Genomic DNA, 26218 nt, shown 5'->3' with positions numbered 1-26218 from the left:
TGAGATCTTTTTAATTACTGTATTTAAGTAATTCTACAATAAACGACGTTTTTGGTTTACATGGGTATAAATTGCACCCATAATACATTTTCTACACTGTGAAAATAACTGACTTATAACAACAACAGCATTGATCATACATTCTTCTGTCGTTAGAAATTTTCTGCAGTATGGTTATGTACAAAATCTTGACACGTGATATATTATAAAGAACTAGCGTGTCCTAAAGGCATTTTTCGATTACAGTTTCATAGGTTTATAATATTCCATTGTTATTTTAAATAGTAAAATATGATACTCTTGTTCATTGAAATTTCCTTTGTTGAAAATAATTGTTGAGTAGATAACTTTAGATCAAACTAGCATATGATTTTATTTCTTGGATTTCTCCATACTTTGTTGACTAACAACAATAACAGGCAAGATCTGTAAGGTGATCGTTCATCGAAAGAATGTGCAACTACACCGAAGTGAAAGCCATTGATTAAAAAAAATCCTAAAGGCACGTCAGTTCGTTTTAAATATTTTTTCCAATATGTATTGTTATGCATAAAGTAAAGTAATGGCGTCGGGAAGTAATCGGTTAAAGTGGACAGAAACAACATTGAATTACTGTGTAGATAGGTACTGCAATGAGTGTATTGAAATTATTATTTACTATAACATCTACCATATCTAGTTATGACGAGGACGATTTACAAAATCGTGACCACGGAGGTGAAAAAAAAAAGGTATTACAACTTGTCCAGATACTGTTTTGTACTTATTAATATTACTTCAAAACCTGATTAGAAAGTTCAATTTTCGAAGCCTGTAGAGCGTGCGTAAAGTGCCCCATTCTCGAACAATGCGGAAAAATAGTTCTGGCGGAGCAGTTTTTGCGCATTTACGAATGTGTCTTGAGCGTAAGTTACTTAACCTCAATTTTACTTTACGCGCTGTGAGTTACGCCTCTACCGCTTCGCAAATGTAACTTTCCTTCACGAAAATTGCAGAAAATAGCGTGTGTGGGTAGACGATATTTGACTAGTGTGATTGCTGCAGCGCTCACCTTGGCTCACGCTGCAAACTTCAAACTCACCGAAAATTGCCTACTTTCCGCATTTGAACCAGTATATACTGTTCATCGTCCTATTAACAAAAAATTAATGGTACCGCATCACCACGTACCGAAGTCTGAACAATGACATCAACAATTAGTGTTGACATAAGTATTTCTCTACACTGTACGGCAATCTTTCGGCAAACGCAAGGTGTAACGAGACTGCAGGACTCATGGATTGAACTCGACAGGAACGAGAAGAGTGAACTTGGGTTGGTCGATCGAGGACTCCTCGGAAACGCAAGCGCTGATGCTATCCAAGAGATTTTGGACGGCATTCCGAGTCCCAGGATGCTTCCTCTTGATGTGCTCCCTGCGGTGCTTCGCCTGCTTGAAGGTGCTTCCGCATATCTCGCAGGCGTACGGTCGTGCGGCTTCGTGTGACCGTCTGTGACCCTCGAAGTGACTCTTCCGGACGAACCTTTTGCCGCATTGATCGCAATCAAATTGGAATCTGCCCTCGTGGGCAGCGACATGCGAGTTCAGCGTCCATTTTGACTTGAACGTCTTCCAGCAGTAGTCGCAACGGATTTTGTCAGACGCGTTGTTATTCGCGTTTTTGTCAACGTCTGCGACGGTGGGCTGCTCCGAAGCCGCGAACATCTTCCCAGGAACCTTGTCGAGGTTTTCCTCATTTGTGAAAAATTCCTCCTCCGTATTCTCGATCTGAGGTAAGGACCTGATGCCTTGTAAGGAAGTCTCTGCCCCAAGGAGGCCGCAACTTGTGTGCTCCTTCATATGCGTCTGCAATTCACCGTCGTCTTCAAACCTCAGGCCGCATAGTGCGCACATCGTGGAAATTGATTTCTAGAATCAAAGCACAATCATTTCTTACCTATAAGACACGCAAAGGTCATCATTGATGTTCTTGTTACTTAAATCACAAACGATTCATTACTTTCATTATAAGTTCTTTGTCAAGATTAAAAGTTTGAATATAGCCTGAAAAGTCTTTGACAATATCATATCCTGATAGAAACAAGTATTGCTCAACTGATCTTAAATTCATAAAACATTTCACCACCGTTTCCGGTCACCAAAAAATGCAAAATGAAGCGTAAAAATCACTATTTTGCAAGTTTATAGTGACTTTGAAGTAGTCAAATATGAATATGTTTTGAGTTAATATAATTTACTGCATTTTATACATTCCTCCAATTGCGAATTACAATAACGTTGCTAACTTTAACTCCACAAAATGGTTTACATGTCAACGGGATTCCATATTTTCGCTGTATGATAAAAATTTGCCGCATCAAAAAAGACGATCTTAAGGGTATTCGCACCACTTCGCGAGTTTAATTCTCAGATATTGCGCTTTTAAGTGAGAGAAATGACGAAATATGGCGATGAAATGTGACGAAATATTTTTTATTTGAAACAATGTTCCTTGTCACAATATAAACAGTGATCAGTTCAATAATCTACATCACTATTCACTCTTTTTATTGCAACAAGGAAAGTTGTTTCACATTAAAAACATTCTTCACATTTCTTCGCCATATTTGATTATTTCTCACTCGTCTTTTCAAAAATCCATAAAATCCATTTTTGTGGGCAATCACCCCATTTTGGGTGTATAAAGTTTCGTATTAAAAGCGGATCGCACATAAGGTTCACGATATTTATAAAAGCCTATGGACGTTTGAAATGTTTGCACCAATATACAAGTTTCAAAACACACATCCAATCGTATTAAGCGAGTCGTGAATGAAATTAATAATACAATTTGATTGTAATCACTTTATGGAAATTATCAAGCCTAAATTTCTCGTTAATGTCGACACCATATGTACAGATATTAAATCGGCCGTCAATCATCTTCCTGTGAGCTTGCGTGTTTAAATTCAACAAATTAAACGTAATTTTCATTTCAATTTCTTGTGCCTTTGTATATTCAGTGCAAAATACAGAAGTTGACCATCCGGGGTGAAAAATGTTCTAACCACTAATGTAGGTGCTTCACATTTTGAACACAAATGTTTTGAATTATTTGCAACAGGTTTCGGGTACGTCGCGATAAAAAAATGTCTAATTAGAAAATCAAGACCACGCTGATGTTGCTAGAGATTATTTTCATCCATGACGTAATGACATCTATGACGTAATGACATCCATGCAAACATGAAGCATTCGGATTGATTAAGGTTCCATCATGACTGTCGACAGTTTAACAGCACATGAAGAACGTTTCTTGAAATTGAATACAGCCCAATTCCAAAATACAATCCTGCCCGTTTTCGTTCCCAATCAAAAGACTCACAATCAGTTGAGCCTCATGCCAGGTATATTGAAAGGAGAAAAAAGGTTTTTTTGCCATAAGTATGCGAAAACGGGATTTTACGCACCATTTTGCGAGTGTAAAATCCCGTTTTCGCACTGGTATGTGTAAAATAAAAAAAGCACTTAAATTCCTCAAATCGTTGTTTTCCGCACTCATAGTTGAGGTCAGATTGATTCTGAGAATTGTCACTTCGAAAGCAGTGCCCTCCCCCCGCAGGAGCTTCGCCCCTGGACCCCTTCCGTGTCCATATACACGACCCTCTTCTACCCTGCTTTTAAGCATGTTTTCTAAGTTTACAGCACGTTATTAACGATTTACACCTTGAAGCGATCTTGCTGAGCACTCAGGGCGTAAAACCGTGTTTTACGCACTAGATACGAAAAGTACTATTTCAATCCAGAATGTACACTTAATTGCAATACCTTATCATGCGTTGCCAGATGAACCTTGAGTTTCTTTTCGTGGCCATATCTCTTTTTGCAAATATGACAGAGAAAATTCTGTGTTTCCTCCTCGCGTTGATTCGTCCTGTCGTGGATCTGTGAGTGTTTCTGCAGTACAGCGTCACTGAGAAAATGTTCGCCGCAGGTTGAACAACGATGAACGCGGACGTTGACGGTGTCCGAAAGCCTCTCTTTCTTCGCCTCGTGCCGAGCTATGTGGCGCTTGAGGTCGTGTGCCCTGGAGAAGGCTCTGCCGTAACGACTGCATGTGGGGAAAGGGCATCCCTTCGAGTTGTCGGCTGGTCGGGATCGTCCTGGGGCAGCTGCGGTGGCCGGAAAATCCTTGCCACAATCGTTGCAGGCACTAGCACGCGCCTCGTCCGTTGTCACTTGGCTGGCCAACGTTGAGACTTGAGCCGACAGCGGAATCACGATCGAGATCGTCTCGTTGGATCCACTCGTCACGATCGGACCTACATGGATGGCGGAAGAGCCACCGAGTTTTATCTTCTCCGAATCCGTTGCGCTCATCGTCATCTTCTTTTTTTTCAACTGTAAAATAAATAGGAAAGATAAGTTGAAGGGGGGCCACAATTTTTCCTGACACAATTAAAATATTGTAGAAATTCTCGTATCAGTTCTTATCGACTTTATTCATTATCTACATGTAATACGAAAACCCGTATTAATAAGTACCAATTCGTGCTCGTCGCATAAAATGATTTGAAACAATTAATATAGGTATGTGGTTTATAAAATCGCCGATTTCGGTCTAATTCTATTCGATATTCAGCCAAATACACATTCCTTAAAGAGGTATGGGGTATGAGAATAAATTTAGTGATGAAAACTACTCATATTTGTGTCAGAAATGAAAGAACCAAAAAAACTTCCTAAAAGAAAAACCTGGGTTATTGGGTCTTATGCTACCCTAATTGGATTAAGTTTTTATAATTTTCTAAATTCTCCCTATTTCCCTGGTCGAAATTAAGCTTATCCCCTGACTTCGTCCTTCAACATATCGCGCATTTCATAACACTTTTTTTACATCTTTAAAAACGTTGAATATTTAGTTATATTGTTATTTTTATAATCAAGTAACAGAAGATCGTCAATACTAGTAAATATAAAATTCAGGTCTTATGGTTAGGCATACATATTCACTTTGTGATTGATATCACGATAATCATATTTATAAATGAACTAGTTGCCTCCGTCGCGGCTTCGCCCGCATCCAAATTTAATGACCTAACCTAGAATCGAACTTAGCATAACCCCCGGCATGCAACTATATGAAATACGGTAATTTGTTGAAACGATTCGCGCGCCACCTATTGTAAAATGCTGGTGCCAATTCAGAACCTCGGGCGTGCGGACAAAAACTTCCCCAAGTTTCATCGCAATCGAATGAATGGTGTACGAATGCATACGGGACAAACAGAGAGACAGACATACAGACCAAGGATCGGACTGTATTTTTCTGGTGTATTATTTCCCGCTGAATACGAATCTGAAGTCAGAATTGGGGGTCGATGTGAAAAATCTTGAAAAAAAAACACAAAAATCCATAAAAATCATGTAAAAAAACATACACAAACATGTTTTTAACCATGCATGACCTCCGGAACAGCCCCGAATGATGGAAAAATACATATTTGTAGCGCGCTGGTGCATGTTACAGAGAGAAACGAACGAAAAATATTTAGATGCAAGAACCATAAGAAATAGTGACTAAAACATGGTTTTTATGGGTTTTTGTGGTTTTCTTCAAGATTTTTCACATCTAACCCCAATTCTGACTTTAGAATCGTGTTCAGCGGGAAAAAATACACAATAAAAATATAGTCCAACCCCCAGCATCCAAAACTTTTTTATTTTTGTGGACCCATGTTATTAGTGTTAGTTGAAAAATTTAAAGATCGCATTGAATACGATATTTCGGGGAATTGCCAATTACAACTGCGAGTATTCGCTAAAATTCCCGGACATTCTTTGTACTTTCCCATACTAAACGTAATCTCTTGACATTTTCCAGATTTCCAATTTTTCTAGGCGAGTGGCCGTTCTGTTCCAGTAATTTTTGAACCACGCATGATGTCCGCATTATCCTGAATCGAGTTTCTTAAGGTTCGCGTTAACTGATCGGCGAAAAAAGCTTACCCACAGCTTGTAGAATTAGATTCGTTAGAAAGAAACTCATGTCTACACCTTTCGAAAGCGTGTGTGGTTACCCAATGCAATTTGTTGATAAAAACGAAAGTAGGTAGTGAAAATATATAACAAGGTAAACATTACGAACAGGAAGTACATTAGAGGAGAAAATCTTTACTTCTTTTCTGCAACTCGATTCCCAATCATGACTTTCCATTGACGTGACGACCTGTATGACCTCTAATTATTAAATCTAACTTTCAGTTGTACATGAATTATCCATGGCGAAATTTGTTTCTGTCCAGGTAAGAATCATACAGGTCGCATTCAAATATATTTGATGGACATGGATTACAGATTCAACCTATATTAAGAGGATGCTACAGTCAGTCTTTACTGACCGAGTAAAATTCCACTAATTGTGACCGTATTAGTCACGCTTACGCATCGCTGAAGTAAAAAAGCTGCAAATGATGCCATTGCAATGCACTGCCGTTTACAAACATAAAAAAAAAAAAATGTTTTACACAACAATAAAGCCAAGAAATGTTTTTCTGTAATTGAATACCATTTGTGACATTATTCCTGGGTGAAAAAAAAGTTTTTGGATATTTTTATTCGGCATTGCATATGGAATGGTGCTACGTACAGCTGTTTGCTTCAGAGATGCGTAAGCATGTATAAAAGACAAAATAAGTGTAATTTTAATTGGTTGGTAAGGACTGACTACAGCAACCTTTGCAGAAACGACCTAGTATAATGTGAAACGGTATGATAAATAGTGATCATTGAATTACCTGAGGAACTGCATCATTCAAAACTTGACTAGAAATTATCGGGAATAATAATTGGAATAACGTAACTGATAGTTTTATCGCGGTAATCTGGACATATTCTATTGAACTCCAATTTGAACTATCATAGTTCCAAACAATATGAAACAATTGAAAGTGTAATCGCTCTAAAGATGATTTAGTATTTATTTACTTGACGGACGTTGAATGGTTAGAATATTTTTAAAACATCCGTTTCATCGATAGAATATAATTTTCATACAACATCGATGAGTTGGTTTTGTTAGCATACACATATTCATACACGTGAAGAGATGAATGGAGCAAGTTGCCGAATTTATTTTGAAAAGCTACGTAACGCCATCTATATACAACTGCAGCTGGTATCAAGATACTGCTTAGGTCATACAAAAATACTATTGAGATTATAAGAATAAAGAAACTTCACGAAAAAACTTTTACCCAAGATTATATCGTAAATAGAAAATATTTGGAAGGGATCAGCAAACGATGAATTATACTTTGACATATTAATTGTGATTGTCAATCTTGCTGGTTGTTATCACATGACATTGATAATAAAACTCATAGCAATATTACTTTAGTACTGCGCAGATAATCTCAGGATTCTACAAACGGTGAAGTTATGATAATAATCCTGTCAATTATATATATGCTGTTATATTTCAATTTCAAATGGAAGATGATGCAACTAAGTGTCTATGTAGTGGAGCAAGAGTTCAATAACGAGTTTTATTTAACGCGAAAGAAAGAATTGCCAATTAAAATCTGAATATATTGTCTGATGATTATTTGGTATGAGTTTCTATGGAATATCGATGGAGTTCTGTCGACACCGGATTTTACTGTATAAAACCGGAGACAGAATTGCAGTGAAAATATAGCATCACAAGTACAAAAACCATACTAAAGTTTCGTCAATATCGCACTCCAAGACAGACTCCAATGGACAAGGAAGCGGCCGATCAGTTGTTCTAAATACGTACAACTGCCTCCGTAGCGATGAAATAGTGCTCGGCGTCGGTTCGATAAAGCAAACAGCTTATGCTCAGCAAAAATAGCTATGAAAACTATGTGTCTGTCTAGATTTACGAGAAGGATAACCAATCGCAACGGTGTTACACAAGAACGCAAACCATCACAAAAGTCGCCTCTGAAGTCTGAATACTAGATTTAAAGTGCGACGAAGACGTAGGCGACATAAAATGGAAGAGCAAGGTTTGAAAGCAGGGCGCTCCAAATCAAGGAAAGGCTTATGGCCACCATGTTTTAGTCACACGTGCATCACGGTGGCAAATCAACAATCCTTGTTAGCATCAGCGAGTCATCGAAAGGCATGAGGCGTCGCAGGAGTCCTTGAAATCTTAATAGGTATGCATGTGTGTACCATATGTATGTATGAGTGTATGTATGTATGTACATACATGGAGCAGCCGGCGAGGCACGTCACACTTGGACGACTCTGACAACGAGTGCAGAAGTTGATTATCGGTGCCGCGGTAAGGCAGCGAGAAGTAGGAGAAACTCGCAACCTCTCTACATAGGCCGCAAGAGCCGTGGTCAACGGTCTAACGCATCCTTCAGACGCGTGCCTAATGCCTATAGTATAGATCTACGTGACTCACCGTTATTCTCTCGCCGCTCCCGCTGCCAGCTACGATGGTGCCGCTCTGGCCGAGAGGAGCAGTCCGCCCCGGGTGCAAACGAGGAGTATGAGCTTCGCGACAGGACGGTTCCGGGGATTGTTAAACGGCCACGGGTGAACACTACGGAGACCTCGGGATGCGGCGGCGAGGGAGAGAGTCTTCAGTTATCGCTTGCCTACTACCCGTCACTCGCTTTCTGCCGCCCGAAGAAAGTGTGCTACTGCGCTGTGCGCTGCGCCGTGCACGACGCGGTCGCGCTAGATATCCAACACCAGTCAACTCACCGTCGGCGATCATCCGAACCGAAAGGCTACTCAGGGCCGTGAGCACTCGCCACTGAACCCCGACTAACCCTAGAAATCCCCTATCGCTGACTTCGTTGGAAAGGAGAACTGGCAAGGGTGATCGAGAAAACTTGGGGCTTCACGGTCCCCTCACATTTTCCGTAGGTCTTGAGGAATTTGAGTCCATTCTGTGTCTCCAATACTTTATCATCGGAATCGGACGTGAATCGTTGACTGTGCACGGAGGGGATGTTTCTAGAGCTTGAAGATTTTTATTTTAACATTTATATAACGTCATTTCTTCACCACCTTATGTGACCGTTTATATATGGATAGATAGAGACCATTGAGTAAACTGCCTACTGGTGGTGAAAATTCGAAGTAAAAAGAGCGATGTATGAAAGGGAGAGAATTTTGGACAATTATCACCGTTGCTTGTATGCAGTTTACTGTTTTCTTATATTCGTCGGAATTGAGGATCACTACCAGCTGCTGTTTCGTTTTTGGAAGCCATATTACTTGACATTTCCACTCCTGTTTATACAGCCCAAATTTGATGAATAACAATATGGATGAATGAAAGAACAGGCTATTTGTTTTTCCTACCCGATAGCTTGTCATCAGTTAACGGTGATCATTTGAAAGCTTATAGACTGAAATCTAGATTGAAAACTGTGAAATTTCTGCACCATGAACTCGTACACTGTTACAAAATCGATATGGTGACCGTTGACACACGCTTAGTATCATGTTTCTGCTTTCCAATGGCTTCATAGCTCTCATCCCTTATCCAGCGGTATTCCACGTTTAACAAACGTGGATTAGTTAGAATTTCATATTTAACAACAGCCGGATCACTGAGAATTTGGAAACAAAAATATATCGTCAGTAAAGGATGTCTGAAATGGCCTTCATTAGTCCTTAATGTAGAATGAAAGAGTTGCTTGAACAATATCTCGAACAAATATTGTTTGATTTTGAATAATTATCAGCTGGAGTTAATAAATGGAAACAATATCAACATATTCTGTAACTCCCAATTAATTGAAACTCAGGGTCCCACGTGCAAAGAACCAAATAATTGTACGCCCTTTCGCGTTCAATGCGCAAGTCCAGCGGCACTAGGGCGCCCTACAAAGCGATGGCCAAATGGCGAACAACTCTCGTCGGGAGGCGTGCTCATATGTGCTTCGCTTGGGCCTACCTATAACGCGTGTTAATTAGATGAGAACGGCGGATAATAGATGCGTTGGAAGGGTGAAACACCCTTACAACATGTATACTATTGCCACGCACTGCTACTAACAATAACATAACAAATATTTCATTGTTCAACTCACGCAATTGATACGATGCGAAAACAGATAGTTAATTATTAGAAAATTGTTATATGAATACGAAAATGTTTTCGTTTCTGTACCTTGCGGATTTCCTTGATAATTGTGCCAGTTATTTCACATACAATTAATATGTTGCGGTGTGCACACTTCTCGTCATATTTTCAGCTCTATTCTATGGCACATGTATTTGGTCGTTATTATATCTAGCGAGAACCCTGAGGCCACTGTTCAGCGTGCGGTTTTGAAGTTTGACAGTGCAACGATGGAATCGTACTTCAGCTGTTTAGCTGTAATTTCGTTTGGCGTAAAATAGTATCTGATTGCCAACAAATGTCAAAGAATGATTGTAAAATTAGAAATGTGAGGATAATCACGTTGATTCTGCGCCAGAGTTCGAAACAGCTTTAGAAATACGTACAATATCTGGAAAACAATATTTTCCTCGATATCGGCGAATTCACAAATCTCTCAACGTTATTTCACGATAAATATTTTCACTTATTAGGGCTAATTTCTGCAGTAAGATGTCAAATCCAGTATAACTACAACACCAAATCTTATTCGATTTTAATGATTTTTTTTAGGGTAAGGAATATGTATATTTTTTCAGGGCCGTAAGTGCTTTTTATTACATAATTAAAGCTTTCAAAACATTTTTTTTTTTCCTTAAAAAAATTGAAATATGGCGGTGTACACTCCAGCACCTTAGGATTATCTAAAACAATCTGCGCAAAAAAATTGACTGGTGTATACACGTGATCACTTGATGAAAAGCCTTGATCGGTCAAACAGTTTTTGAGTAATCGTGTACACCGATTTTCATCTCATTGAAAATAAAAGTTTCGAGATAATCGCTTTTAAAGTTTTGGCAAGGGCACGTTTTGGTACGTATGATTCTGTGACTTACCGAAAAGTCAGCTATTTCAGCACAATATAATAATCCTTCAGCTTCCTCGTAATATTCATTTTGCCCATCCATCGCTTTTGCGTGATTTACGGGCCTCTTTTGTTGACAAGGTGCTGCGCTTTTTTGCCGCTCGATTCGTTGCCGATCGGAGTTAAAAGGCGCTCGGGACGTCACTTTTTATTTCTTTATTACTTTAAAAAAAGGAAAACAATAATTTTTTACCGTTATAATGATGAGCATGTCTATCATTATCCATCCATGTTATTTTATTTATATTATGTAAATTTAAGGAGAACTCTGATCCCACGTGTTAACGAATGCTTTTAAAGTCAGTCAATTTGCATTGTGTTTTTTTTTCTGCAATTGTTCTTATGCCGCCAGCAAGTTGTTAGATTTGGTTTTTCCGTTATCAGAATAAATTAAACCGTCCTGAGAATGACCCAAAACTAGGGTCGAAAGGTTGACGCAAAAACAAAAAATGTTGCTTTGATGATCTACACATCCAAGATCCTTCATACATTTCAAATTATAACTTTAAGCACTAAAAAAGTGCATATCTTGAAGCTTCTATAGGGAGTGTCCCTTAAGTGTTCAATAAAAAAAGAATTCGCTTGAGATTCGCACTTACTTAAATGAAGTAAGTGATGCCAAACACGTCATTATTGGAATTGAAAAACATGAACACAAATGTAGTGATATACATTTTGAATACGCAACTAGCGAGGGATCCTCCCTCCGGGCTTCAAGCTCCATGCATGTATGAGTGGTCTGCTCAATTTCTCGGAGCTGGTTGAGTTCTTCAATCAAGTAATGGTGAGGATTACACACCGAATACTAGCCGAGAGCTTAAAATAAAATACGGCCGTACTGCCGGAGTGCTAATTAAATTGAAATGCACGGTACGCAACGTCCGAACCAATATAATTCTTGCGAGATCAGCCGCATTGCATGCAATAACTACGGCAACTACGTGAGATTGATTTCATGAAACTGCGAAATACAATTCTTCAGATATTAGCATACACAGTATAAAGGCAAAGTACTTATGAAACTATTTTAAAAATTGTTGCAAGTATATTTTTCAAACTACTGTACGAGGCGATAAAAATTTCCTTCAGCTTCGTCTTGTAGACAGCATATCGATGCAAAATTCTGCCCTATTTTTGTATCTCCAAAATTTTTATGCGGAGATGATGACGATGCATAGTTGAGGCATCAAAAATTGTTACAATTGTAATACTGAACTGATTAATAGTGTCATAGTAAGAATAAACCCTAATATGCCGTTTAGTGAGATGAAATACGTATTTCACAATATTTTACCATTGCATTACACTATACTATTTAGGGCTGGATGCCTGTGCGCGGCTATCTTTTTTGAGATCAGCTGTTAAACAGTGAATTTATGCGACAAAGAGGTTGCAGGAGTTAATTTCCTGAGCGCAAAATAATTTTGAATTTCGGGCGAACTTTTGTCAGACCACTTTGTGAATGAAAAATTATTTTTACTATTTTAAGCTCTTTCGAAAATTTGTTTACAAACAAGTAAAACGTCAAGAAAACCCTTTTTGATAATAGGTAATTACATGGAGTTCTTGTTTCGAAAATTTCGTACAACTTTTAAACCGACATAATGTTTCAACTTTTTTTCCCGCTACGTTTTACATCAAACTGGCAAAACGTATACTTTGAAATGAATTCCTGATTGTAATGACTCCGATATTTATGATTCTTGGCAAGGATTTCCCACCGCAAATCTGTAGATGGCGGGAAGTTTAAAAAGGAACCTCAAGATGCAGTGCGAGGCATAAATAAACATCTAAGGAACATTGAGATTGCATTATTAAACAGTGTTAATATGTTATTGTTGATGAAATGAACATCATATGGTGGCTTCGACAATTTTAATTTACATCAGCTTCACTGCTGTCTTTAATAGCTGTTCCTTTATTGCCCCACTTATTTACAATTTCAATTCTACTTTAATTCTTTAATGAGTCTCATTCCATTTCCTTGAAATGTGAAACTTTTTTCCGGCCTCATGCAAGACGTCCCCACACACGTCTTGTCCATTTGAAGGGTGCATACCCTGCAGGAATTTAGTACACGGTCAAAAATTTTTATACATTTTATCACACCATTTAGTACCTTGAACTCTGCATTACTCTGATATAAAAATTCGAATAATTGGCAATGTCACGGCCCAAACTGCGTTTTCAAACTCTAGATAATACTAACATTTGTGTATCTACTCGCACCCATTGTGTTTGTACGGCGAGATCCATTTCCTCACATAACAAACATAACGGTTAAATGAACCTGAAACGAATTATCATCCACTCAACCAACGAAGCGAGATTAAAACAGCCCGGCACATGCAAGCAGCTAATCTGCGTCCTATTTTGTGTCCACAAGTGTAAGCTGTACCCTATTTGTACTAGCTGTTGTTGATATCCAAGCGAGCTCCTAGTTGGTAACAGGTGTGTGATATCATGATGCAAACTACTCGTATAATGTAATTAGTAATCAGAAGTTGGCATGGAACCGGAGAGAGAAAGAGAGAGCGAGAGAGAGAGAACCTGTGGTCACTTGTGTTGAATATTTTGATAATTAAATTATTTCTGCTAATCACCTACATCCTGCTTGAATTTTCCAATTTAGGTTGTTTATTAGATTTCCAACGTCTGTGCTACGCCGTTCTACTGTCGCTTTAGTAATATTACGTTCATACATTCCCTTACATATTTATATGCATGTAAATGTGCTGCATGAAATTTTTCGTTTTCATTAAAAATAGTTCGGACACCCCTTTGTTTCGAACATTTGTACATACATAACAAATTCACTAAAGAAATAATTACAATAAGCATGTGATTTTGATATAGAATGCATTTATAATTGAAGTTTGAAGGCGAAAATTTCGGATGTCCGGATGTCTAAACGTTGAACTTCAACGTTGGCGAAAATTTTTTTCTCTTCTGACGTCATCGATCGACAATTTTCGGCGACGAACATCAGTTAGCCGCAAATTTCAAGCACCAGGTCCTCGACCTCTTTCATCCTGCGTTGTAGATCCTCTACCTGGTAAATCTCGACTTTCAGGACTTTCTACCTACTGAATCTCGACTTCCAGGACTCGCGCTCCAGGTCCTCTACCTGCTGGGTATCCATTTCCAGGACTCGTGCTCCATAGTTCCTGCGCTTCAGGTCCTTTACCTGTTGGATCTCAACTTCCAGGACTCGCGCTCCATAGTTCTGGTTGTCCAGATCCGCTACCTGGAGGATCGTGACTTCCAGGACTAGCATTTCAGGTTCTCTGCGTCCTGGATCTCTACGTGGTGGGTCCTGACGTCCAGGATTAGCTCTATGTAGGTTCGGCACTGTAGGTCCTTTACGTGGTGGATTTTGGCGGAACCGCCAAAAATTATTTTTGTTATTCCTTTCATTTCGATAATTGACGATTCGGAGAATCGACGTTCAGAAAATCGACATCCTCACCGTATAACTTTGTTAGTTTCAATTCTTTATGCGTTTTAGTAGTCTTTAAAGCGTTTCCAAAAAAAAAAAAAAAAAAAAAATACGACGATACATACATCCAAGCACAATTATCAGGTAGTCAAAAATCAGGAGCAGTAGCTCTCATGATTGTTTATTGTTTTTTATCATGAAAATTGTCTTCGTCTTTGTGAATACTGATTTTTGCGCAACACTTTCTCAATAGTCTCTCAATGTGGTTCTGAACGCAATGATTTTTGACTATCGAAACAGAATCTTAATCAATCTTGTTCCACTTTACATAATTATCTACAATTCACTTTTGAAATAATCAGCGCCCCAGTAAAAATATGTTAAATTCATTTTCACGACCACCTAATCTGTATTTCATGTATGCTAATCTGCTTACGCGTTTAGTAGTAGTTCAGCAGTTACCTTTCCGTCAGCATGAAGTAATAGACCGGGAGCCCCCAACAAAAAGCACGTATGATCGGCTCATGGCTAAAACTTTTTGAGAAGCTAGCCAGTGTTATAAGTAACAGGAAAACGCAAGTATGGCGGCCTGTCGGTGTCATCGTTGCGGTGCGCAATTTTTTGAATATGTCGGAAAAAACCATGCCCTTGGGTGATGAGGTCACAGTCAATTCTTGTTTTATATTGCTCATTAGAAACGTGTCATTTTTTTTTGCCTTTTTGAAATACTTGCTCAGAGCTAATTTTTGGAACAGTGATAGAAAATGATGTTTCATCAACGAATATGACCATGCCAGCCTGATCCGGCGTCATTAAGTACCCGCCATACCGGTTCAAAGATGTCAAGTTCTTCACTTGCCCATGTATCTATGATCTATGATATTTATGATCTATATCTATGATCTATGATATGATAACCATGATCTATATCTATGATCTATGATATCTCTTCTTCCAACACTTGATATGATTTGGCAAATATGTTATCACTGGGTAGCATTTTGTCAAGTCATTGTTTCGTTTCTATATCAAATTCTGAATTATTCTGCAATTAATGATCGAAAGCTTCTTGTTTGTCTATGACGAAATGTTGACCGTAACTTTGGTTTTCGTTGCCGATTGGATGAAATGATGTATTTATTCGTTAATACATCTGTACCTATATTTAAAAACAATACCGTCCATTGATCACCCGAATTTTGATTACTCGCGGGAATTTTGTTGTTTGATAATAAGTACAATGATTGCATAGAATCAATGGCCGTAAAACAAATTTTTCCGTCACAACACGACATCACAAATATATCTCCAGAATGAGAATCAAGAATCTAAAATCCATTATCAAGTTCGCTTGCTGCTGCTAATATTTCGTTAATCCTTAGTATACCTTAAGTAAAATTGTTTAATATAGTCACTAAAGCGATATTATTGTCGAGTCAATGACTAAATATTATATCTGCAGATTTGAACTCATGACTCGTCGAATTAATCACAATATTTCTGGACTACAGCTCAGATGCAGTAAAATAGTCTTGATTCATTTTATTAGGGTAAGCTGCATTGCGTGCAATTTTTCTGATGATGTTAAATTTTCTCCCAGTCTTGAAAGGATCGTTGAAAATTTCACTTGTCCAAAATAGTAGATTCGTTGCAGTTGAAATTACCGCAATTGTAGCAACATTAGCTGTGCATTAATATTTATCTCGGGGCAACTGAAGGTAAAATTATAAGGATATCAGTTCTATGCTTAATTTAGAAATTGTATAGTAGAATTGCTGAAAGTTTATGACTGTAATACGAATAGTGAAGCTTAATTTTCCTCGCTTCACTGGTCCAGTTTTACTAAAACTGTCTTCACTTCTCCCCCGAGCGATAATATTCAGATCAATGAGACCCAACGGCGAAGAGCAAAACTGAACCTATACTTACATTCGTACATATACGTGTGTAAATATCATCATCTTGCAGAAAGAGCCGCTATTAGGATTTTGCAAGAAGTCTTGTGAGACTATCAGATGAGAAATTAGAAAGTCCTTTTACACCGCATTTCATCACCCAAAACTTTTTTCAGCACTTTCAGTGTAAATCGGGAGGTTCTTATTGACGCAAAAAACCCTCAGTAGCCATAGTACGAGTTAGATGCACGTGCTCTAATGTGTTATACAGTGCGTGCAGGTGTCGCGGGTAAAAGCGAGAGGCGGCAGAGTCTCCTGCCTAAGTGATCTGACTATACTGCGTCTATTACTGCATGGTGTAAACATAGAGAATACATCTGTAGGCTCTCAACGAGGCGACGTATTAATAACATAGTTCATTGGAGCTTGCGAGGCAATGACGCGACGTGGCGTGTCGTGCGCGTGCCAATTGCAGCGAGAAATCGATATCTCTATATAATTTCACCACATGTCAGGTAAAGGGATCCACGAACACTGGATACATCTATAACAAGCTCATATTTACCGGCGCATGCATCGCGCCACATCCACCCTTGGAGTATATATGAGAGCCTCGGCACGTGCATCGTTGCGTAACGGCGAGAAAAGCAAGTTGGGTAGGAGAATGGAGCATGTTATGCAAATGCAGACATGCAGATGTTCAGATTTGTACAATGATACGAGTTGAGATAGGCTTTGAAATTGATTCTGATAGAGCGCCGTGAGACAGCCGTTATACCCATAGTCAGACCGAAGGTGCTTCAGGAAATGGGCTTTCTTTCAAAGTTACGTCGCGCGTCGCATTTTCATGAATAAGCAATCGGAGACAACCTCGCCTCGCCCCCAGGAGTTGATAGCGTCCTTTCTCGCCGTCCGTACCGGGGCGATTGGCAGTTTGACAACACCTGAAACTCAGGGCGCTAAAATTTGAGCGAGAGCCTTTTACCACCGAGTCTCCACACAGCCTTGTAAGACGAAGCCTCAAAGTCTGAAATGGACGGAACTTTGTTACTCGAATAACATGCCGTCGAACACGGACCAGAGTTTTTCAAATAACAGACCGAAGCTGAGCTCGATTTCGAATATCTGGTTACCGGATAGAAATATTTCACACTCCGAGCACCATGAACTACAAACATATCTGCCCTGGTCAAAAGGCAGAAGTCTACGATTTACCTTTGATCGAATCGGGCCAATCTTCCGACGAATTCACTGCCAAAAGCAAATCACTTCTCTTTATCGGTTCGTATTGTTTACCCACATATTTTCTCACTTGTGGATTCTGGCCACGTGGCTGTTTGCACAGAAATACAATGTCGGGGGTAAGTAATGAGTAGATACACAATAATGTGGAGAGATTCACCCCCCTCACTGAGTCAACATATGCGTTTTCATTTCCGCCATCAAAATTAATTGCGATTTGCGTGTAAGGACAAATCAATTGAAATTATCATATAAATAGACTTCTGTGTTCATTGTCGCATTGACAAATTTCAAGTGGTTTTTATTTTTCAGTCACCTCCAGGTAACGATGAACTAGTAAAGGGTTAAATTGTGATTAAGAAAATACGATCACATTTTGCATTGACGGAGGTAATATACTTTCACGACTTCCATAGTCACCTTTTTCAGTATATGAATTTGAGAACATCCCAAATTCACAACTTGATCATTTAACACAAAGTACATTGACAATGAGATAAATAAATATCCAACAATATAATTAACATCAATTTCGAAGAACACCGTCGTCGTGGCTTTTTACTCATTTTATTTCACTATAAAAACTTTACAACACTAGTTAATAGACAATGCATGCTTCTTACATCTACAAGGAACCATTTATCACAATGAGCACCTCGATAATTTCACCCGATAAATCTATTTGTGCAGGTTTCACCTGCAACTTATAAAAACGTCGTTGATTTCAAGCTTTAATTTAAATCAAAATAGAATAGCAATCACTAAATCTCAAGCGTCTATTCAAGACAGATCCATTGAAATAGTTTTGTGCATCCAAAATTCACTCGCATTATCGCTTAGGCAAATATTTCGGTAGTAATGTATTTAAATCTAATTGGAGGGTGTTCTTGCATTCAGGTACTCAAATATCATCAACTTACTGATTCTTATTTTTCTTCTTGGCAAGAGGATCGACCAATCCTCGAACCTCATTGACTTTACTTAACTGGACTGGACTAAGTGCCGAATCAAACCATCCGAAGAATAATCAGGAACTGAACCATTGGATTCCCTCAATTGACACCGCACTCCACTCTAATGCCACAAAACATCTCTAACAACGAGTTTGGCGTAAGGAAGTGCGGGCGTTTGAGTTGACAAATCTATCGACAGTACCTATTTGTGATCTCAGGAGTTTTTGTCGGCTCGAATGGTGTCTCTGATCCATGTTACATAGTGCTTTACACGGGTATAGACATCCGGGTAACCAGGCTGCGCACACCCCGAGCCAAATGACGTGACACCAGCCAATTCCCAGTCGCCGTTTGCACGTCTACATTGCAGTGGACCTCCTGAATCACCCTGAAAAATTGCAAGTAAATTTATTGTTAGATTTTTACAGGTTTTTGAGATACTGCGAGTGATCATCGCGTGAATTTGTGGTAACATTATTTATCGTCAATTTACAATTTACATTCATAAATTAACTATGACTAAGATGTTTTCAAAGCCTAATAGTGCCATTTCAAGTTCTGCGAGAGCTACTTGGAGTGCAGTTGACGAAAAGAAGTCTTTGATGTTGAAGTTACACAGTCAAATATTCAATTACTTGGTTCGCGTGTAGCTTCGGATACCAAAAGCGCAAAAGCGAGAGAATCCAAATTAAATATGAATTCATATTTTTTTAAATTTATATTCAATACGATTTTTCTCACTTTGCGATTACTTGCTACGCCTGTAGCTTCTAGCAAAAAACTGGTTCAAAAAAATCAACAATTTTTTATTTCTCAAGTTGAAAATTGATTGAATAACATATTTTGTGATAAGTTCAGTATTTTCGTTGTTAATCTCTAAGAAAGTGATTTTTCCATGATTTCAACTTTAACCTTGAATAACTTTTGAAAGAGTTTAGTTATCAAAAAGTTATAAAATACTTTTTTGTAGAGCATTCAATTCCCTACAAAAATATCTATTGGATATGTATATTGCCTAGTTACTGAGCTACAACATTCCGAAATAACTAACATTTTTTTCCAATGTTAATCACCAACCAAAAAAATGGAAAATTGCGTTCAGGAACCACTGAATATTAATATAAATTCATCAAATTAAAAAGGGTATCTTATTTCCTTTTCCTACAATTATTGAACATGTGAGTTTAAAAAAAGGCTGATTTTTCTGGACACGTCTAATGCCCACTCTCATTTTGGTTTCAAAAATTTTCGTTTATCAACAAAGGATTCATGAAAAAAATTTAAAGCCAATCAATTAAGGCTATTCATTCAAAAACTGGGTTTCTGTGTTTTTGGGAGCAGTGAAAATCAAACCCTCGGTCCAAAAAAATCTAAAGCTCAGTAAAAGTAATAATTTTTTTGTACACTCTACACCACGCTTAAAAATGTAAGAAGTCGCTAATGGTGAGGGTCATGCATAGATCGGTTTGCCATGGAATGCCTCATATATGCCAGCGATTTATGTATGCTATTTATACTGGACAATCATAGTAAGTAGTGGAAATCGCGTTGCCGATTAGTACTTGCTCAGAACATATTTATTGTCGGTTGTAACGTAGCGTACATAAACGTCCGAGTGAAAACACAAGAGGCCGTGAAGAAAGGAAATCTCTTCTGATCCGATTAGCCACGTCTGACGTGTAATTGATCAATGCTAGTGGAAAGAATTAATTCGACATAGCTTTCCCCTTCAGTGCAGCGATGGAAGTGCAGTCACGAGTGTAAAGGCAATGCCTAGCCTCTCGCGTAGTAATGAATCTAGGAATGAATCGATCACTGCACACAAATGATTTGTGATCCTGGTGAAGGATTGACTGTTGATGATGTATCAGGTGTAGAATTCAGTAAAATAAAAATTTTAATACAAATTCAAGTGGATACAGTCGAGATTTGAAATAAAAAATTGAACAAATTTCTGAGAAGTTGACCAGAAAATTATTCCTTTGGTACGGGAAAAAATTGAAAATCGTAATCGTATAGAGTAAACTATCGATATCCATTTTTTAGTGCCAAATTCGTAGAGATTACTCAATTTCAATTAATTATCGCTCATTGTATTTGTAAATTAATTTAGTTCGCATCACGTGGTATGGATTTTTGACATTATGAACGTCATATATTTTGAAATCGAAGCATTAGTTTATTACATCTCATCTGTATTGGTTTCAAACTTGAGTCGTTTTACTCAATTAAAGAGCTAAGAATAAATTTGAAAAAATCGAATCACCGCTATGGTTGATGATGTTCGAACGATTGTTCAAAAGCATTAAAAGTTATTGATTACTGAGCTCTTGCGTGTAAGCTTGCAATTTTTTAAATTTGTTTCTACGTATTGAGAAGACATTGCCTTGACCTCATTCACATGGATGAAACTCACAGTCAGTTGCACTTGTTCCGTCTTCGTTTCGTTATTCTTTTGTTAGAAATTCTCACGGCTCGACTGTACACCTCACACTTCTTTGAGGATCCGAATATTGCGAAGGATACTTCAGCCACACTTATTTTGTTAGAATGTCAGTTTACGCTGGATGATGCGAACCGAACTCTCAATCAGTCCAGCTCATATACCTACGTTGCATGGGCTATACGCTTAGTTTGTTTAACTCTTAAGGTGCATATGAAGACCCGTTGTACACCTCCAAAACGCGGGGATGCAAAACTCCTGTACCGCTCAAGCGATCCGAGTGAAACTTGGGCAGTTAATGCCTTACTTTGGCAAAAAGTGGAGCATCTTTTTACTTTTTCAAAATTTTGAAAAAAAATTTACAGATTAGTTACCACCCACAGAAATTGGCCAAATTTTCACAGTTACACTGAATTGATCGAACTATCCGGTATGATGCCATTCGGTGGTGATGAAACACACATTTTGAGCCCAGTCCCATGAGATTTGATGATGAATTGACGAAATGGCAGCTGATCTGGTTTTCGATTACGAAGAACACCGAAATCTCATTTTGGCGATATTTTTTACCGACCTTTCATGCGTTCCGGTAATGTCTTACCGACATTACACGCATACATTACCGGCATGCGCGTAATATCGGTAACAAATGTCGCCAAAATGAGATTTCAAATTCGTGAAGATCTTGTTCATTTTAGGTGGGCAAGTCTTTACAGCTCAACTAATTGTAAGTAAAAACTCCATTACCACGCAACTTCCAGTAGATCCATCGGTGTGTCCAGCGCAGAGATGCCCACCACGGATTGGCACAGTCTGTCCGTAAGCTATTTCGCAGTCTTCAAGCTCTAGCAGAGGGACGCTGGCCTCCAGAAGAGCTGTAGAAAGAGCTGGTGACGGACCGGATCGACCCCAGCCCGATGCAACGCAGTGAACTTGCTCCTGTAGCCTCACGTCCTTGTCAGGCAGACAGATTGTCCTCACCATGGATGACAGTGGAGCTGGTCTGACCAATTTTAGGAGAGCTGTGCAACCAACGTTGACTTACATAGATTACACAAAATGTACAGTTGTTATAACTACGATAAAATTATTGGTATCGCGTTATAGTGACGGTTTAAATACTGCTGGAATCACATGAAAATGTGGAACATGTGGTACAGTCATATGGTGAGATTATACTTGTTACTATGTATCACATTTTCTTATTTTTTCGCAATATTGAATCTGTTATGTTTGAGTTTACTACACCTGTTCAGTCCAATGAGGCCTTAACATCAATTGATTGGTGCAACAGTATCAAATCATCGCAATATTTACGAGAAAATCAACCACGAGCGAGCAGAACCAACAAAAATAGTAACACACAAACTAGACAAAACTTATATTCATTTAGTGCCCACGATTAATGGTTAAAAATGAAAATAGTCGAGGACTGTAGAGTAACCATGACCAGAAATTTCTTTCACTGTGCATACGGATGAAGTAATTATAGATGATGATGGCTAATTAGAGTAATGATTCACCCACCTATGTCGTGAACGTAGTTGTTGAAACGCTCGTGTTGTATGACTCGTTCCACCGGAAGCCGAGCAGATCCTCGACGCCCAGAATCCAGCTCCCATTCGCCAACCACCGCCGTCCACAAGGCTCCAACGGGCAAATTAAAAAGTTCACTGGAATCCAAAGAAATTGCTCTTTGACTGATGGTCGATGAATCAGTATTACAAGACCTTAAGGACTGTCGTAATTCAGAACAGTAAGGGTTATAGGATTCTTTGTCAAAGTACTTTTCTAAAAAACTGTAACACTTTACAACGAAACTTCTCAATGCATGGACCCTAATAGAATTCTCAGAAAAAAAGTAATCTATGCTTCCGGGTACACTAGATTTTAACATTCCAATCAAGATAGGTAAATTCGAAAAATATATGTTGACATTTTCTAGCACTTATTGTCTGATGTTTTTATAATCTCACAATTTTTACTGAATTCAGCATTTCTTTTTGAATCACGTAATCAGGATAGGTTCACATGTTTTGCTGAACATATAGGTATAGAATTTTCATCGATGATCTGTCGTGATTTTAATTTTTTTCCACAAAAAATGAATGACTATCAGAAGCATTGACACGGTGTTTTTTGTTCAGATGAAATGTTTCCATTAACGTAACGAAATATGAGCGTAAGTTTTAGTCACTCTCACTACTAGAGCTTAATATTGTAGAATGGCAAAAAATATCAATTTATTCACACAAGTGACAGACTTTATGATCGGATTTTTTTTGTTTGTTTACCCATGAGCCTCTAATGGTTACAATGGTCTATATATACACTCAGCAACAAAATTAACGGCACACCCTGCACTCTGCGAAATAATACCGATTTTCAAAATGCTGTAATTCGATGAAAAATTGTCGAAAACAATCATTTGGGGGAGCATTTTGAAGCTCGAAAATTCTTTCTACAGTCATTTTTGACCTCGTGGCGTAAGTTTGGGTGGCGTTTTCTGGCGTTTCGCAACCTGGTACTCAGACTGACGCCACAAAGTCAAAAACGACCGTAGGAACAATTTTCAAAAACAATTTTGAAGTTGAAGTTACAACCTTCAAAATGCTTTTCCAAATAATTTTTTTCGACAATTTTTCATTGCGTGCTGGATCAATGATCCAGCCAACTTGCGAGTCAGTTTATCAGGTATCTACTCGTAGTGAAAATGTGAGAACGTTATTGTGGAAAATCGTGGGTAACTTGCAAATTTCCGTGGTCGATAAAGATCATCGATTTATTCTGCTTTTTCAACCTTTTGCCAGCTCATCCGTAAATCGACTGCAGCATTTTCTGGAGCGAATAAATTCAGATTATTAGAAATCTGCCCAACAAGTGAATCACGTAGAGCTGTTCTTAGTTTGTGGTAAAAGTGTTGCCCCAGTTATCACTGATTGCTGTGAGTTAACGGACGGTTGAGCGAACTATTTACGCGTAGCGAGGATGAAATATCACTTCATTTCATTTTCATTCGAACGAGAACGAGTGGGAAGAAAAAGAGACGGTAACGCGAGGAGAGAGTAACGGGCGGAGGGAGAGGGATCGAAGGACACGAAGAGTTCTCTGTGGCTAATTAACAGATAGCGAGTGCACGAACAGCATAGAAAATGTCCTATAATCCTCCGATGTCATGCGTCGGTGTGCCTTTGCGTATCCGATTCCGATCTGCGAGGGAAGAACTTATGTGCATGTGTGTACATTATTTATACTCGTTGCCAAACTTAGTTTCGCGTTTGTTATCGCGTTGAAGCGCGAAGAGCGAATACCAAAGTCGCGGAAACTTTTCACTCCTCTATGTGCTGTTTCCAATCCCTTGGGAGGGATTATAGGGCAGGGAAATAGCTGTCGACGCGATAAACGAGGCGGCAACTAAAGCCTGCAAAGCATTTCGTAAATTAATTGAAATTTCGCACCGAATTGACCCTTTCACCAATTCGCGAATTCAACGTGAATTTCTCCAGCAGACAAAGCGCTTCAAGGTGACCCGGAAGAAATTCTCTGTCTCGAACAATGTATACGGAAAGTTTATAGCGATTCTTGAAAATCGCTTATACGTTCCTAAATCAACTGTCTACATAAGTTTGAAGGTAAATTTGATAGTCGTTGTAGTGTGTCGGAGATGGTTTTTTCACCAATCCAATCCATTATTCATAACTTTGATCAATTTCGTAGAATTCAGTCAGTTCATGAAAAACCTCACAATATTACATAGCACCTTTCAAGAATTCGTTTTGACCTATTACGTTACACGTTGTCAGAGACATTAAATATGGAGATGTGTTTTCAGATCAATAATGAAGATAAAATCAAGATTATCGCCCTGTAATATCCTTGAGTTTTTGAGATGACGAAGATTCAAAACTCATTCCTCCTATCAGATGATCATAACGACCAAAGTCACTGTCAATATGATCTTGCAAATCATTCGGTCAACGGTTATACAGAACCGACAAGCATTTCACACATGTTACTCAAACCGAACTGGGCTCATATTCATCTTACTTGTGGATGCAATGGGCTGCGGTGAGCACCCACATCGGATCGACGAGAACTCCACCACACCAGTGTCCGATGAAGCCCATCTTCGGGTGAAGAAGCTGCAGCGAAACTTGCCAAGGCCAAGCGCCCCTCTTGCTCGGCTTCCCGTTGAAGATCCTCCCCGTGGTGGAGGGCGTAGCAGTTGCCGACGTCGAGTCGTTCGCAGCCCGTGACTGCCTCTGCGTAGGAGCGACGCGCCCGCATTCTAAGCAACTCAAAGAGTTTCGATTAATCCTTGGATGAATTGGCAATTCGCTAATCCCTCATTCCAGTCTGGCGCAGACAAGAGGAATTCAGAATAGAGTGGATGTACCAGTTCTGGCCATACCCACGACGGTACGTGTGATCGAAAGTTGTACCCACAAGTGGTACAGAAGTGCTTCGATCTCTCTCGACGTACAATAATTTTTCAAACAATCAAGGGTGCCAAGTATGCAAATGCTTGTGCGGAATGTCAAAGGCATTGGAATCTGGTCACGAACTGCGTGATTGCAGAGCGTCAAAATCGAATCAAGAGACGCAGAATTTTACGTAAAAGTGGACAGAGATGGTGCATCTGTAAAGCCTATGTACTCACTTTCGTGCTCGTGCTTATCCAGCTTCATCATGCCCAGTCCATTCTGCAAGAGGGCGACGAGATGAGCGGCCGCTACAAAAGCGCGTAAATTCATTGCCCTTGATGGAGTTCGATAGCCACCTTTTGGAGACAGAGCCAATCTCACAGAGTGGAAGCTTTGTTTCTGGACTCACGCATGCTAGAATGAGCACTGGTTTGTTGGCGGGAGATAATTTTCAGACCAATCGCGTCCTTCACAAGAAAACCTGGAACTGACAGCAGGCTTCACAGGCCAATCACACTTCCGATTTTCGGTGTAACGGCTCTCGAGAGACGCGAGCGTCGAGACCAATTGCTTGCAGAAAATCCGCGGACGCTGTCAACGACGCTTTGGCGCTAGCGATCGGCAACGAACTAGACCAGGTCTGATCTCGTCTGCTCGTATTCCTCGTCGTTGGTATCTTTGGTCTATGAGGCCTGCACTCCGCGAGGAAAGTGCTTCGCTGACAATGAGCAGGCACCGCTGAGGAAGGAGGGGACTCATCTTGAGCTGTAGCCTGCGAGAATGGAAACGGGCCGCTGTCTGGGAAATCTCGCCCCCGAGAA

At 39.2% G+C, this 26218-nt stretch overlaps 2 protein-coding genes and 1 long non-coding RNA gene across 4 annotated transcripts; 1 reads left to right on the top strand and 2 right to left on the bottom strand.

Moving 5' to 3' along the window:
- Positions 1-3: 3 nt before the first annotated feature.
- LOC124404966 (zinc finger protein 846-like) lies at positions 4-8696 on the bottom strand. 2 transcript variants are annotated; one of them, XM_046879533.1, is made up of 3 exons: positions 8416-8696; positions 3809-4375; positions 4-1909 (listed from the first exon to the last, which is right to left on the bottom strand). In XM_046879533.1, the coding sequence occupies exons 2-3, from the start codon at positions 4364-4366 to the stop codon at positions 1274-1276; spliced, it is 1194 nt and encodes a 397-aa protein (XP_046735489.1). In that variant the 5' UTR covers positions 4367-4375; positions 8416-8696; the 3' UTR covers positions 4-1273. The 2 variants fall into 2 exon arrangements, with proteins under 2 accessions (XP_046735489.1, XP_046735498.1); XM_046879542.1 differs by having other exon boundaries at positions 3809-4381; positions 8421-8696.
- On the top strand, positions 8402-19453 carry LOC124404984. Its single transcript, XR_006929041.1, has 3 exons — positions 8402-8411; positions 14885-14889; positions 19389-19453. It is a non-coding gene; the product is annotated as an uncharacterized LOC124404984 (long non-coding RNA).
- LOC124404978 (chymotrypsin-like elastase family member 2A) lies at positions 18539-26218 on the bottom strand. Its single transcript, XM_046879553.1, has 5 exons — positions 25634-26218; positions 25021-25261; positions 22501-22646; positions 21721-21995; positions 18539-18918 (listed from the first exon to the last, which is right to left on the bottom strand). The coding sequence occupies exons 1-5, from the start codon at positions 25725-25727 to the stop codon at positions 18745-18747; spliced, it is 930 nt and encodes a 309-aa protein (XP_046735509.1). The 5' UTR covers positions 25728-26218; the 3' UTR covers positions 18539-18744.

This window comes from Diprion similis, chromosome 1, assembly GCF_021155765.1.
Source record: "Diprion similis isolate iyDipSimi1 chromosome 1, iyDipSimi1.1, whole genome shotgun sequence".
Taxonomy (NCBI): Eukaryota; Metazoa; Arthropoda; class Insecta; order Hymenoptera; family Diprionidae; genus Diprion; species Diprion similis.
This window is presented reverse-complemented; position numbering and strand designations above follow the sequence as displayed.

Coding starts and splice junctions, on each gene's coding strand:
- LOC124404978 (XM_046879553.1), bottom strand. CDS start 25,727: ATGAATTTACGCGCTTTTGTAGCGGCCGCTCATCTCGTCGCCCTCTTG. Junction 25,262..25,633: donor GGATAAGCACGAGCACGAAA/GTGAGTACATAG, acceptor TGAGTTGCTTAG/AATGCGGGCGCGTCGCTCCT. Junction 18,919..21,720: donor GATCTACTGGAAGTTGCGTG/GTAATGGAGTTT, acceptor GCAATTTTTCAG/GGTGATTCAGGAGGTCCACT.
- LOC124404966 (XM_046879533.1), bottom strand. CDS start 4,366: ATGACGATGAGCGCAACGGATTCGGAGAAGATAAAACTCGGTGGCTCT. Junction 1,910..3,808: donor ATCTGGCAACGCATGATAAG/GTATTGCAATTA, acceptor CTTTGATTCTAG/AAATCAATTTCCACGATGTG.